This window comes from Podarcis gaigeae, assembly GCF_964106915.1.
Source record: "Podarcis gaigeae genome assembly, chromosome: 14".
Classification (NCBI taxonomy): Eukaryota; Metazoa; Chordata; class Lepidosauria; order Squamata; family Lacertidae; genus Podarcis; species Podarcis gaigeae.
In genome coordinates, this window is record NC_139690.1 from 41430193 (window position 1) to 41446189 (window position 15997).

At 45.1% G+C, this 15997-nt stretch overlaps 2 protein-coding genes across 6 annotated transcripts in view; one reads left to right on the forward strand and one right to left on the reverse strand.

Annotated features, from left to right (window-relative positions):
- Window positions 1-15997, reverse strand: part of SUN1 (Sad1 and UNC84 domain containing 1) — a 194904-nt gene that overhangs the window by 143504 nt on the left and 35403 nt on the right. The window lies entirely within an intron of this gene.
- The window catches only part of PRKAR1B (protein kinase cAMP-dependent type I regulatory subunit beta), a 115419-nt gene that overhangs the window by 56530 nt on the left and 42892 nt on the right, over window positions 1-15997 (forward strand). For all 5 annotated transcript variants that reach the window (XM_083711722.1, XM_083711723.1, XM_083711721.1 and 2 more), the window contains one exon: window positions 6508-6666. In XM_083711722.1, the coding sequence (XP_083567848.1) occupies window positions 6508-6666 (159 nt within the window). The remainder of the gene's footprint in view (window positions 1-6507; window positions 6667-15997) is intronic.

Consider the following 15997-nt stretch of genomic DNA (forward strand, 5'->3'; position numbering starts at 1 on the left):
AGGTCCTAGTCCAACACTCTAACCTCTACGCCACACTGCATAACAGCTTGGCTTCACTTGATCTGCTGACAATGGCCCCTCTCACAACTGGATGCTATTACTCACAGAATACTTTGAATAAAAATGGTGTTGTTATTCTTGACAGTATTCCGCCTGCGTACATACATAGGTTAACTTTTTCTGCTAAGCCTGATTTGCATATGTTTAAATGAGCTGCCCTTGGCTTTTACTCAGAATGATCCATTGACCATGTTCTTTTGAGTCCTGGGTTGCCCTGGAAAGAGGAGAGAAAGACTGCAGTGTGTGTGTGTGTGTGTGTGTGTGTAGGGGGGGCGGTCAGATCCTGTTGCATCCCCATTTCCATCCCTAGGAAGCCTGCTACTTTGCTATTACAATTGATCTTCCAGTCACCTTGTTTATTCACATTCAAAAGTCTCTGAATCCAGAAAATCTAGATAGAGGAGCAGCTTAAGTCTCTTTCCGTCTTGGTGGTCAGACAGTCGCATCGCTTCCTCATGAAGCCTGGTGACCTGCCTAAACGTATCTGGTGAAACATAAATGATGGGCTTCCAGTAAAAAAAAACCCTCTGAAAGTACCTGCTCCAAAGTGTGTGTTTTTGATGGGGGGGGGAGGAGTCCCAGATCTATATTTCCAAATATAAACCTCCGTCCTGTTGGCTACTTTCATTTTACAAGACTTGCTCTTTCCCCCTTTTCGTCCCTGCATAAAAAGAAAATAACGCTTAGCCATTTCACTGTAGAACAGCTCTTACGGTCAGAAAGTTCTTCCTGATTTTGAGCTGGAATTTCTTTTCTTATAACTTGAAACCATTGGTTCAGGTCCAACCCTCTGGCACAGGAGAAAACAAGCTTGCTGCATCTTCCATGTGGCAGCCCTTTAGATTTTTGAATCTATATCATATCGCCTCTCACTCTCTTCTTTTTCATCATCACCATCAACTGTTTGCTTGCATAACTACAGTACAAACCACACCATATGAAGAAAGGTCGAAGCAGCTGGGTATTTTAGCCAGGAAAAGAGGAGACAAGAAAGGAGTTACTGTTCAACATTGGAATGGGCTTCCTCGGGAGGCTGTGGGCTCTCCTTCATCTGAGTTTTTAAAGCAGAGGTTGGATGGCTGGGCTGGACTAAATGACCCTTCAGGTCCCTTACAAATTTACAGTTCTATGAATCTATGAGAGCAGCTCACTACATCACCAGAGTTTACATAACCAAATATAAACCTTCCTCAACGTTTAAGTTGCAAGGCATAGCAAAGTTTAAATAGCCACGGGCATGAGTATTAATAGGCTAATCAAAGCATCTAAATAGATATACACTTAGATTGAACTATGCACAAATTATTCATACTAATGCTAACAACAGAAGTAAAAAATTAAAAAAAACACAACCCACTGAAATAGCAGCAAAAATAATACGCCTTAACCAAAACTAAACATCCAGCTACAGCAGCTAAACAAGACCCCACCCTGGGAGCCTCTGGGCAGCTGCAGGAACAGCCTTTGTAGCTGGAGTCACAGAGGGGTGGGAAGGGGGAGAAATCTGATTCAGTTTGCATTTAAAGGTGAACCTACCTATTTTATGCTTTCCAGACACTATGCAAACCGAAGCAAGCCACCCTTTGAAATTTGCACTTCTCTGAGTTTTGCAATGCCATTCTCCACCCCAGGTCACGTGTGCCCAAATGCACACATTAGAGTAAAGTGTGCATAAAAATGCACATGTCGGTGAAAATGACCTGCAAAAAAATATTAATAATTTAAAAAATGCATTATGTTTGGGTAAAATTGCTTTGCGAAAATGTGAAATTCGTACTAAAAGCTGATGAATTTTCATGAGGATTAAAAGGAAGACACTAATGATAAATTGCTGCAGATTGTGGCGGGGGAGGGGAGATAAACTGAAAGAAAATTGTCAAGATTTATTTTAATTATCTTACATTGGTCTAGTCCAGCATTTTGACTGGCAATAAATGGCTCTCTCATATCATGGACAGAGGTTCCCCCAAGACCCATTTAAATAGAGAAGCCAAGGACTGAACCTCAGGCTTAATACATGCAAATCATGTGCTTTACTACTGAACCCAACACAGCTCTACTCCAAATAACAAATTTGGTTTCTTACATTACTTAAATTGGTGTGCATGTGTCCTTTTCATCTCTTAAGAAGCAGATTTCTTAAAGCTTTTCCCCACACCCTGTCTTTGGGTGTGTGTGGGGGGGGAGTGCTCCTTTTGGCTGATATTTTTCACCTTTCTTCATTCTTTCTCAGGAAACCAGAAGGCTAAAATAAGCTGGGACCTTAAATAGACTTCTTCCACGTGGACAATGTTTCATTCTTCCTCCTTTTTTAAAAAAAGAGGCAGATTTGCAAGTAAACTTAGCGTGGCTGAACTTTCAGCCCAGAGGACAGGATGACAGGGCCATGCATCATCAATACACTTTGTCATCATCGCGAAAACAAAATTTACTGTGTCATGTCTGGCCAAGAACTGAGGTTTTAAACTTTGAGTACAGTGTCTTCCTGTTTCAAACACTCCGGTCATTTGTGTTAGTTCCTCTAACCCCCAAAACACACTTTCCCACCTCATTTCTGAGGCTGATATTAGAAAATGACATTTTTATTGGGGAAGTGAATGCAGGTTCTTAAGTTCACATCGCTGGAGAATTGCAACACGTCCAGACAGCTGCATTATGCGCTCCTTCTTGGTCACTAGAGAAGGGAGAAAGGGTGGTTTCCGAGCACAATTCAAAATGTTGGTGCTGACCTTTAAAGCCCTACACGGCTTCGGCACTGTATACCTGAAGAAGCATAGCTACCCCAATTGGTCAGCCAGACACTGAGGTCCAGCACCGAGGGCCTTCTGGCGGTTCCCTCATTGCAAGAAGTGAAGTTACAGGAAACCAGGCAGAGGGCCTTCTTGGCAGTGGCTCCTGCCTGTGGAACACCCTCCCATCAGATGTCAAGGAAATAAACTGCGCTCTTTTTATTTTAGATGGAACTCACCAGAACTCAGTTCTGGCACCTCTCAGGTGGTCACCATTGCCATTCTAAGAGGTGTTCATGGCACTGCTTTTTCTAGAAAAGTAGCACTGTAAATAAACAACTATTTGACTTTTAAAAGACATGTGAAGGCAGCCTTGTATCAGGAAGTTTTTAATGTTTGATGTTTTCCTGTGTTCTGTGCATGGGCTCCCAGTACATTTCCGAGCACAATTCAAAGTATTGGTGCTGACCTTTAAAGCTCTAAATGGCCTCGGTCCTGTATACCTGAAGGAGCATCTCCACCCCCATCATTCTGCCTGGACACTGAGGTCCAGCGCCGAGAGCCTTCTGGCAGTTCCCTCATTGTGATAAGTGAGGTTACAGGGAACCAGGCAGAGGGCCTTCTCGGTAGTGGCGCCCGCCCTGTGGAATGCCCTCCCTTCAGATGTGAAGGAAACAAGTAGCTATCTTATCTTTAAAATACATCTGAAGGCAGCCCTGTTTAGGGAAGTTTTTAATATTTAATGCTGTATTGCCAGATGGGCAGGGTATAAATAATAATAATAATAATAATAATAATAATAATAATAATAATAATGTGTTTTAATTTGTTGCCCACTCTGGGCAGCTTCCAACATAAAATAAAAGAACACAACAAAACATCAAATATTAAAAGCTTCCTGATACAGCGCTGCCCTCGGTTGTCAATGAAAGCTTGTGGAAAAAGTTACCTCCTTGACATCTGACAGGAGAGCATTCCACAGGGTGGGCGCCACTACTAAGAAGGCCCTCTGCCTGGTTCCCTATAACCTCACTTCCTGCAATGAGGGAGCCTCCAGAAGGCCCCTGTGCTGGACCTCAGAGAGCTACTGTCCGTCAGTGTGGACAGTAGGGAGCTAGATGAACCAAAAGTTTGACTCAGTATAAAGCAACTTCCTGTGTGTCTGGGGCCCCAGCAATTGCTTGAATTCCACTTTGCTAATGAAGTTTATGAAGCAGAGGCGTGTGGTGGGGGAGAGGAAGACATCCCTTTTATGTAAGATCTTTCCCCTGTTCCGTGCTGGATTTCTTTTGAGTTTCACAATGGTGGTGTTTTCCTGCAAACTTCCTTGCAGCTACCTTCTCCTCTCCTTTCAAGTCTGACAGTATTGCCGAAACAGAAAAAGGAAGACAGTGACAGCCCTGCCCCTTGGTTCTGTGTGCGCCAGACTCTACAAAGAGGGTGCGTTGGGGGAAACCCTCAGATGCCAACACACCACAGGGAGCTAGAAACTCAAAGAGCAAATGCAGCCCTTGTACTAAAAGCAAGAAGACTTGAAATTCTGTCCACAAAGCAGGTTGTTCCACCAATCGCTGCGGTTGTTTTTAGTGACTCTGTAAGGAAATGGCTCAGCTATTGTTTCTGGACTGTTGACTTCCAGAGACCCATAGCATGTGAGGGAGACAGCTATTTTTTGGAATGTGCATTTTGCAACGTGTATTTTGGAAGAACAGTCATTCCCCCTTCAACTAAGTTCCTAAATTGGGTTTTTTAGAAAATAAAATAAAAATCTGTGCATTAAACTTGCTTGAAAATTCAAATTAAAAAAAACAAAACAGATACAAATGGTAAGTTATTAATATAACAGGCTTTGTACAGCTCAATAGCTATACATAAAGATAATCTCAATACGTTCTGCCCCCTTTAGTTTAGTTTTCTTTACAGGGTTTCCATTACAAAATTCTTCATTACAGGGTTGTGAGATGAAGAGATAACTCATAAGTCATTATCCTTTACACTTGTGTCATCAATAAAGACTTTCCTCAATTTTTCCCCTCAAATGGGTCCACTATCTTTTGCCCCTGGTTGCCCTTAACTCAATAAAACCAATTTAGTTAAGGGTAACCAGGGGTTTTGTTTTGGAAAAATCTGTGATATTTGCAGACATTCGCAAATTATATTCCTATGGTGTGGGGATTAAGAGAAAATGGATATTGAAGTTGGAAGGATAAACACTTGACATTGGTTAGGCAATGGTCTGAATCTCTTATTGCCCTTTCTCATTTGAATCTATTTCTTGCAATTGTCAATCTTCTTTGGATAACACATGAGAAAGCCTATGCTACTATACATTGGGTGGGGAAATTAGGCCAAGGGCCACATTCTCTTCTGAGCAGCGTTCTGAGGGCCGCTGTCAGGCTTTAGGGAATCCGACCCCCCTCCCTCACGGCAGGCTGCCAGTAATGGAAAGACAAAAAGTTCTTACCAAGTCTTTTATTAAATATTCACAGAGAGAGCCGTAGAAATGCTGTCTGTTGGATAATGGCGTTGCTTCGAGTAATATCTTCCCCCCTTCCCTTCTCCGTTGTCAACAGCCCCACCTCCCTTACAGTGTCTGCTTAGGGACAGTTGTCTCTGGGCTCTCTGCTCTCCTACTTTCATCGCTCTCCGTGTTCTGGGAGAAGGAGGGGTCTGGAATGCTCTCTAGCGATAATGCGTCAGCCAGCTGTTCCTGCTCCGCTTCTCCCGTTATTTCCCAGCTTTGCCCCTCTTCTATCTCTGAGCTGTGATCCTCTGCAAACCACCGTTGTAAATCTATACCATCTTCCTCTTCTCAGGAAGGTTCAGAAGTAGGGGGAGGCCATCTCCACCATTCCTCTTCAGTCCATGTCAAACGTTGGCAGAGAAATGAATGTAAATGTTTCCTTTGTACATTGACCTCTGCACACACACCCTTCTCTAGCCTCCATCTGGGAAAGTAAGGGGCATCACCAGAGCTCAGGAACACATTCCAGGCAGGCCAAAACATTCTGGGTACCAAACAAGGCCAGTGAAGGGTGTGGCCTGATGGGAGTTATGACGGCCACATAGAAAGGCCTGGAGGGCCACATTTGATTGCCTGGCCTGGGGCCCCCCTTCTATATACTGTATGTTTCAATTAACACTGATGAATTATTCTAACACATAGAATCATAGAACTGTAGAGTTGGAAGGAAACCCAGCTAGATGGGCAGGTTATAAATAATAAAATTGTTTTCATCATCATCATCTAGTCCATGGGTAGGCAACCTAAGGCCTGTGGGCTGGATCCGACCCAATCACCTTCTAAATCCGGGCTGCGGACAATCCAAGAATCAGTGTGTTTTTACATGAGTAGAATGTGCACTTTTATTTAAAATGCTTCTCTGGGTTATTTGTGGGGCCTGCCTGGTATTTTTACATGAGTAGAATGTGTGCTTTTATTTAAAATGCATCTCTGGGTTATTTGTGGGGCATAGGAATTCGTTCATTCCCCCCCCCAAAAAAATATAGTCTGGCCCCCCACAAGGTCTGAGGGACAGTGGATTGGCCCCCTGCTGAAAAAGTTTGCTGACCTCTGATCTCGTCCAGCCCCTGCAATGCAGGAATATGCAGCTGCCCCATACGGGAATCAAACCTGCAACCTTGGCGTTATCAGCACTGTGTTCTAACCAACTGAGCTATCACTGATGCTCACATTGCTTTTTTCTCTCACTGGCAGGTGTATGTGAACGGAGAATGGGTCACCAGCATTGGAGAAGGAGGAAGCTTTGGAGAACTCGCCCTCATCTACGGAACACCAAGAGCTGCAACGGTTAAAGCCAAGACAGACCTCAAGCTTTGGGGTATCGACAGGGACAGCTACAGGCGCATTCTAATGGTGGGTTTAAAACCTAATTATTTGCCTAAGTTATTGCTGCTATTTCACTAGTTCCTTTACGGATGCCGTAAACCCATATGGTGCTTTAGTGTTTTACAACAGAGGCTAAAGGTTTTGAAAATTGAAGGTTTGCTGTCTGCTCTGCTTGGAAAATCAACAGCAGTGCATGGGTTTCTACTTTGGGAGAGGAAGGCACTGTAAGCAGAATGCATCATCCCATATTGTCTTTATGAGAAGTGAGATGCTTCCAGCCTTCCCCTTTTGCCTCCAGAAAAGTAGCCAGCAGGAAAACGGTCAGGACCTGGCTGGGGTCGCGTCGTGGGCGGCCAAACCCAAATCTAAGCCTGGAAGTTGCAGAAAGGATGGAAGTAGTGGGAAGCTGAAACCTGAAAATCAGCAAGTATAGTTTTACTGAACAAGTGGAGGCTGAAAGCCCAGCCCATAGTACTTAGGCTACACTTGGCCAATCCAGAGACTCCATACTGCCGGCCAGTTGGAAGGGCTGATGTTGCCTTATCCTCATCCATTGAGAGTCCTTCCTCACCCCACAGAACACCCTGCCTGCCATTATAATAACTGCGCAAGAGAACATGGGATGTACTGCAAACGGTAATTGGGGCATTCCTGGGAGAGGAGGAGCCCAAAGGTGGTTGGTCCAAGCAGGCCGACGGAGGGGGCTGTGCTGCCTCACCAATTTGCCGGGTTTATTTATTAAATTTGTATACTGATGGAGCCAAGTGAAATGTTATGTTTCATTATGGTTTATTTATATGCTGCTTTTGGGCCACAAAGGGTTATCCCTCTTCAGCCCCACATTTTTGTTCCATCCAGCCCTCTTTTTTTAAGACCTCTACCCTTCCTCTCTGCCTGTTGTTTTCTCTAGGATTTATATACACTCGGGTTCCACTTACAGAATACAATGTGTTCTGTGGAAATTGTAAACTTGTTATGTGAACGTTTGCCTGGAAATTGTTTATTAGGCAAATGTTCACATAACAAGTCTACGACTTCCATTGTTTCCTATGGAAATATTTATGATTTGGGATTTGTCCGATTCTCCCCATTTTCCCCCAATGGTTTTTCCCTAAAGTGGCTGCAGCCCAAGGAAAACACTGATTTGTCCGATCTCTTCTGTTCTCTGTTTTGTCCAATCTTGCTCGTTTCCTGCATGGTTTCTGCCCCAAAATGGCTGCTGTCCACCAGCAAAGCAGAAACAAGCAAGGAAATAAGGAAGTGGGCAAACTCCCAATGTTTGGATATCTGAATCTGCGGTACTTATAGTGTGATGTTTGGGCATAATTCTTTATGTGTGGATAAGTGACTTTTTGCACAACAAGCGGGTAGATAGCAGGACCTGGTGTAGCCTTTGCTGGCCCCCATCCCTCTTCCCTGGGTCCTTGTATACATCCTGGCTCCATGACCTATATCAGCCACTTGGCCAAGCCAGCCTTGAGATGTGGCTAAGCCAGCAGCTACTAACAGACAAATTGTAAGTGGCTTACATATTAAGTCCGCAGTCAACCCATCAAAAATGGGTAAAAGACAGTTTGGGTTTCAAGGCACCAGCGCACCTATTATTTCAGAAATTTCCTCCATCACCTCTTCCTAAAATTTGTATGCCCACTATCATTTCTAATCATCCTCCCCCAAACTACAGCTCAGTCAGTATGTCTTTCCCCCCATCCCTTTTCCTACTAGTTCCTTTTTTACCCACTTTCTCACCCAGTAGGTGGGAAATACGTATTGCTGTTAATGAGAGAGATCAAATGGAGCATGTTGTGCAACACTTTTCTTGTCAGCCATAACTTCTCTGAGGAGGCCCTGCTACTTACCACACTGGGCATCTGACTAATCCATCCAGGAGTCATTTATTCGTGGCCTGAATACCTTTGCAGGGCTCTTTCTTTGAGTGTGCGTGTAATAATCTGTAGTGTACATACAACTCCACATCTGCAAGGCAGCCCTGAGGATGATTGAGTACATTTCCTTATTGGGACATCCTTCATGACTAATGCAAGTTAGCCAGCTAGTCTCTCTCCACAAACTATCAGTACTGTTCCTCAGCTTGAAGCTGTCAAACATACAAATAATATTGGGATATATCCAGCTAAGTTCTATGCAGAGCATACCCACCGAAATGAATGAACCACTCATGTCCATTCATTTCAGTGGGTCTACTCTGTGCATTGTATACAGCCGACTGAGTCTGCCAAAGCTGAAGGAGGGTGAAGAAGAGTGGTTTAGAAATCTTTAAAATTAATATGCTTAAAAAATAACAATCCTTCAACACTTTTCAGAAACGTGGTTCCAAAACCCTGTTTTTGCCAGCCGCTCTTCAAAAGAATTCGGGATTTGAGAACATTTTAAAAATTCCTCCTGCCCCCAGAAACTCTCAGCTCTGCGATTCTGTGAATAACAAACCCTCAGATGTAAAACAAACCCATTGCTGCAACTCTACTTAGCGCCGTGGAACGGATAGTGCCAGGGTCTTTTGAAGTATTTTGGTTTCATGATCAGCAACGCGTTTGTTTCAGCGGCTGTGTGCGCACAGACTGTTTTGTGCTCTGCTAAGAATGTTCCATTCTAAGCATAATTCAATATCAGGCTTACATAAGAATTAACTAGGGCTTCACAGTGGGACCTCAAGCCAGCTCCCCGCTTGCCAGGATCCGCCTTCTTATTTGCAACCTGGGCCTGCTCTCCCCATTCTCCTGGCTTCAATTGGTTGAGCTCCCAAATTCAAGACGCAGCTTTCTAGGAAGCAGCCCCTCAACTCCTGTTAGAACAGATGTAGGGGGTTCTGAGGATGGAGAGAGGGGACAGGGGAGAGGAGGTGAAAGAAAACCCGGAGTGAGAGAATGAGATGTAGAGAGGGAACCAAGCCAGGGGGAGAGCGGATTGGAGAAGAAGAAAAGGAGATACCACAGAGGGTGGAGTTGATGGGACTAGGTGGTTTGTTGTGTGCTTTGGAATCGAAATTGAATTGAAATTGAAATACTTTATTGTCACTTGTACAACTTGTATACAGTGAGATTACACGAGCACCCCCCACTCAGCTCTCTTAATTCCCCTCGTTTCCTGACGCACACCCACCAAACCCGAAAGTCAGTTGCCCTGTTGTTATCTTTTCATTCAGCAGCCTAACAGCCCATGGATAGAAACTGTTCTTTACCCTGTTGGCACAACTAATCATGCTTCTATATCTTCTGCCCGAGGGCAGGAGATCCAGAAAGTGCTGGCCAGGGTGTGAATCATCCCTGAGAATTTTCCTCACTCTCCTGAGGCAACGTTCTTCCGCTATTTCATCCAGCGGATTCACGGGACAGCCCATAATATCTGTCCCGTGAATCTGCTGGAAGGACTATTCATACAAGTCCTCCTTTGGGGCTTCCCATGGGCATATATGGCTGGCCACTGTAGGAACAAGATGCTGGACTAGATAGGTCATTGGTCTGATCCTGCAGGCTCTTTGTACATTCTTATGTGATAGACAGGGACAGGGGAGGGCTTCAATGCAGTTCTTACTTAAAGGCAAATCTCTCAAATTCATACTTGCTGAAACAATATGGGAAGCATAGCCCGCCCCCGCCCCCCTGCATTGAAATTAGCAATTATCTGAATTTTGCAATGTAGTTCTCCAGCCAAGCATTGTTTACAAAATTTGTAGAATTGTAGAGTTGGAAGGGGCCACAAGAGCGATCTAGTCCAGCCCCCTGCAATGTATATATTGGTGGTGGGGAAGCAGGGGTTCCTCTCCAAATTCCCCCTCCACTGCTTTTGCAAACTTTGTTGATGGCTCCAGCCTCTTGTGGGTGACACTGTTTGGGCTGCATAAGCAACACAGTGTTATTATTTATACCATTCTTTCCGCTGCCAAGCATTTTGGAAATGGCTGATCCGCTGTTTGGGATTGCTTTATGCAGTTTTTATATTTTAAAAAATATGAATTTATGATGTAAGGATTTATGTCTTTTGGACAGAACTTCTCTAGTTGTTGTTGCTTTAGATGCTTGGTAAAAGCAAGGGGTTTTGTTGGTTTGTTTTGTTTTTACTGGAAATGATTTTAAAAAAAACTTGGTCGAGAGGGCCAGGGGCCTGCTCCAGATTACCAGAAGGAATGGGGAGACTGGGAGGGCTGGTTGGTGTTGCACCCCAACAACTGCATTTGCTGTCTCATTCTTAAAAGTCACAGAACCCTGGAGCTGAAAAGGGTGAAATGGCTATGAGGGCCTTCTAAGTAGGAGAGCCCCCTCATACTCTAGCTGGAGAGGAGGGATTACCAGTGTGGTCATGTAGTGGTTAGAGTGACAGACTAGGATCTGGGAGACCAGGGAGCCAGCGTGGTGTAGTGGTTAAGAACGGTAGACTTGTAATCTGGTGAACCGGGTTTGTGTCCCCGCTCCTCCACATGCAGCTGCTGGGTGACCTTGGGCTAGTCACACTTCTCTGAAGTCTCTCAGCCTCACTCACCTCACAGAGTGTTTGTTGTGGGGGAGGAAGGGAAAGGAGAATGTTAGCCGCTTTGAGACTCTTTAAGGCAGCAGTTCTCAACCTGTGGGTCCCCAGATGTTGTTGGACTACAACTCCCATCATCCTTGAGCTCTGGCCTTGCTAGTTAGGGATGGTGGGAGTTGTAGTCCAACAACATCTGGGGACCCACAGGTTGAGAACTGCTGCCTTAAGGGGAGTGAAAGGTGGGATATCAAGTCCAAACTCCTCCTCTTCTTCTTCTTCTTCTTCTTCTTCTTCTTCTTCTTCTTCTTCTTCTTCTTCTTCTTCTTCTGGGTTCAAATCTTCCCTCAGCCATGAAGCTCACAAGGTGACCTTGGGCCAGCCACTCACTGTCAGCATAAACTACCACACAGGGTTGTTGTGAGGATTAAATGAGGAGGGGGAGAACCATCTAGGCCACCTTGAGCTCCTTGGAGAAAAAAGTGTGACATCGATGCAAGAGCCAACAAGCAAATAAATAAAATTAGACAAAAGAAAGGAGTTTAGGGGAGAAATGGCTTCAAGGGTGCCACCAAAACCATACACAAAAACACAATCCTCTTTTTGAAGGCTTTTCAGGTCCAAATCTGATTGGAAGGTAAGTAGACGAGGGCTTGAATCTGCCCATCGCTCATTGGTGCCTGGACAGCCAGCAATGGCCACTTGCCATGATGGTTATGCTCTGGCTCCTCAGCTGGAGCAAGCAATGCTTCTGAATATCAATCGCTGGGGACCACAGGAGGGGAGAGGGCTCTTGTGGTCAGATCCTGCTTGGATGGGCCATTGGCCTGATCCAGCAAGTTCTCCTTACATTCTTAGGTTCATAGAAGAGTGAGCAAGGCACACAGCACCTCACTTGGTGACAGCCTCCCCCACTATGGTGAGATTTGAATTAAACCGTTTATTTCTACATTTGCATCCATGCACGTGCAATTCCAACGAGCCCCTTTTCGTCCTCTTGTTTTGGCAATACCTTAGTGGCCAACCTTAGCCCAGGGGGTGGGTGGGGGAGCATATGAAGATGGGCTGAGCTGCACTTACAGATTTCTGAGAGGAGAACTTGGTCTGCCGCCTCTCACGATATCTTCTGAGGTCAAATCTATTTGGCACCCTCTTTTGACAATGTGCAGGCGGTTCGGTATCCTTTCCTCACCAGAGTGCATTTGCCAGAGTTCTGTCCACTGTGTGCTTAAAGAAATGACCATTAGTTTCTAAAGAAATGACCATTACTTTCCATGGAAAACCATTTTTTTTGCACCGACTAAAAGATCACCGAGTCAGGTGGATTTCCCAATCTTTTCCAGTTCAGTCTGTCTAGCCGTGCAGCTTTCATTTAATTTTTTTAACGTGTTCATCGTTCCCCCCTCTCTTTGGGATTCTCACCCTCTAAATATACCTGAAGACTTTCCACTGGCTTCTCTTGTTTGTCCAAAGTTTCCTTGATTGCTGTCCGCCTTGGAGAAGGGCGGCAGGGGGACAGGATGTGCAAGGTTTAACAGAACGAAAAGCTGCAAAGCTTTAAATGCTTATCCTGCCCCCCATAAATCACTGCTGGATTTTTTTAGCAATACTTCTGAACTCCTTTTCTGTTTGCTGAGATGTTTCTGGCAATGAGACATCCAGATGGAACATGGGGCCGCAGGTGCAGGAACATCAGAGCCACAGAGATTGAGACTGTCATCTCCCTGGCCAGTTGTGTGATGGTGTGTTTGCAAAAAAAAACCCCTAATCGAAATGGCATCAGCTTTTATTTTCCTGATGCCATATCGTGTTGCAAACCCTGGACTCACTTCACTGCCTGTAAATCCCTTTTCGGCATTCTTCTTTTCTACTGAATCTTTGTGACTCTTGGATATACTTTTTTTTTTATTGCCTGGATACCAAATTCCAGTTTTCCAAAATGCATCTTATTGATAACCCTGCACCATATGGTTTAGAAGTATCTTATTTTTTTATGATCCTCTAACACATTCGGTTATTACTTTAAAATAATAATAATAAATGACTTGTGTTCAGGGCTAGTCAGTTTAATAGCATACTGCTCTTCATGTATACCCAAGCGTAAGTTCCACTGAGTTCCACTGGAAAGTGTGCTTTAGGATCACAGTCTAAAGAATGTTCTTCATTCATCAGCTGTCTTTTATGCAGTGCATTGATTCATTGAGACATTAAATTTGCACAATTTATTATTATTATTAGCATTTATATCCCACTTTTTTCTCCAAAGAGATCAAGGTGGCACACATGGTTCTCCCTGTCCTCCACAACCACCCTGAGAGGTAGTGACTGGCCCAAAGTAACCCAGAGTGGCCTTCATTGCTGAAAGGGGATTTGAACCCTGGTCTCCCAGGTGCCAGTACAGCACTCTAATCTCACCCACTACTGCCCCAGTACTGTAATATTACTGCATATTATAAGGACAGTGTCAAAATGGTGAGTGTTTCGTGTGTCAAGTGTTTCGCCCTGTGAGATGGGTTCCACCATTTTGGCCATAATTTTTACATGGGGGAAGGGGACTGGAAAAACAAGCTGATGTTGTTTCTGCTTTCAGAGAAAGGCCAGAAAGCATTGTGCTTACTTTGAAGTGTCGTCACTTAGCCAAAGATGATTGGTACATGTTGTTATTGAAAGGAGTTCAGCCTACACTTGAGTAGGAGCCAGGGATAGACACATGCCTGACTGGCATGTTCCCTCCCTCCTGGTCAATCGTTTGGGAGCTTCAAAAGCTTTCTTCTGCCCGAACATCACAGCAACCAATGCCAACAGACACCAGCACACTTAGGGATCCGCAGAGTTTGCGCATCATGCGTACCAGACCTCAGCAACTCAGCATTTTGGCTAATCTACTTTATTTACATATAAACACACACATGGAGCACTGCAGCATGGCTCCCTCTCTCTCTAGCATCAGGCAGCTAAGAGAAAAAGAACAAAGGGCAATAGTCCCATTTCACGGAACACAGTAACACAAACATCCTGTCTCCGTCACTTCCCACTCTGTGGAGTCAAAACATATACTGTCATGTGAAAGACAAAAATCCCATAACTGCAATCATGGAGCAGGAATTCTAACAGTTATGACATCATCACCCTAGCCACATGATCCTCAGTTGTCTATATAATGTAGCCATCAAGAAGACAAATCTCTTAAAGAAGAATTTAAGAGGATCAATGAACCAAAACAAAATGGTGCAGAAGACACAGGTTCCAGGAACACTCTTGGATAACTTGTCTGGGGCCCTCAGGCTCCCACTTCTGCACCAAAAATATCCATACACAAAAGTTGTAACTTTGCCCTGCAAATGACCAGAACCTCCATACAGGTACATTTCAGAGATGTGCCTTTCAGAGAAGTATCAGTCTAAACAACAGAAAGCTAGAAAGAGAAGTCACCGTAGAAATAAAGCTACAGGGATAGTCTGAGAACCTGGAGGTTCCTCACTCTTGTCTTATCTCCATGCAAACTCCTCTTCCGCAAACTGAGTTGCATCCACATTTGCAGAAGGTACATACTTGAATTCAAACCTCCCCTCTGAAAATAGTGACAGTCTGGAAGTGCCCTTCAGTGTCCAAAGGTCTTTTCCTACAGGAAGCAGCTGTAGGTTAGTTTTGTTGTTTTTGTTACAGTTTTATTCTTTCACCCTCCTTCCAAGCTGAATTCCTGCTTTCCCATCTCTGGCCTGCTTTTCCTTTAAACTATTCCAGGCTGTGGTTGTGCAGCCCTGCCTGGCTCCTTGATTACTGCTTCTTAAAATTCTTCTGCGCCCACAGTCATTTTCAAAGAGCAGTAGATGCACCATCTGCCTTTGCTCCCCCCCCCAGCCCGCCCACCTCCTTCTCCCTCCAAGCCTATCGCCACAAGGCACGCACCTGCCTGGTTTTCCACAGCCGCCAACTTGGGTGCATGCGCCAGTTGAAGTTTCCACCCTGGACACTGCTGCAGGAGGACATGGATGGATGCATAGTGTCCAGTTTTCCACTTGCTGTCCCACGCTGAGCTGTCAGGCTTTGGCGAAGGCTTGTTGTTAGAACGTCTAGCATTTCCAGGGCTCAGGCATCCTCCAGGATCAGGAGCCAGGTTCATCCGACAGGGAGGTCAGATAAGGGTCAGAGCCGGCCAAGGCAGTTTGCAGCAAACACCCCGGCGAGATAGGCCTGAGCACACACCGTGTGTTTTTTCAGCACTTATCTTACTGAGCCTGTCACTCAGCGAAAGAACATCTGCTTTGCACGAATCTGATCCCTGGCATTTCTGTTTAAAGTAGAGATGGGAAACTGGTGGCCGTCCAGATGTTGTTGGATATCAGCTCCCATCAGCCCTGATGGTCAGGGATGATGGGAGTTGTAGTTTAGCAACAGCCAGAGGGCCACAGAATCTGACATGGCTCGAAACCACGGCGAGCCTAGGCCTGTATTGGCCCTAGACCAAGGGTGGAGAACTCCCAAGTGACTGGTTTTTGCCCACATGGGTTGAAATCAAAGGTGCCCCAGTTTGCAAGTCGTAACCAGGGCTGATTGCCAGGGCTTGCAAAGCACCGTGCCTGGGACTTCACAGGTGCTGACTTTCAGGAGCAAACTCTGCTTTGACGCAGCTGCATCGTTATGTAACCTACACCTGATGCCATGCATGATATCAGTTCTGGTGTAGGATGGGTAGGTGTGACTTGGCCAGGCCAACATATCCTTGTGGGCCCAAACAGAGAGGCCCGCTCGACTTAACAAAGCAAGCTGCCTTCAGTGAGCCAGTAGGCCGAAGCCAGCTCTCAGTACCAAACCATGTTCCATCCCTGCTGTCTCCAGGGAAGAGCTGGAGAGCTTCTCAAATAAGGCAGTAATGGTC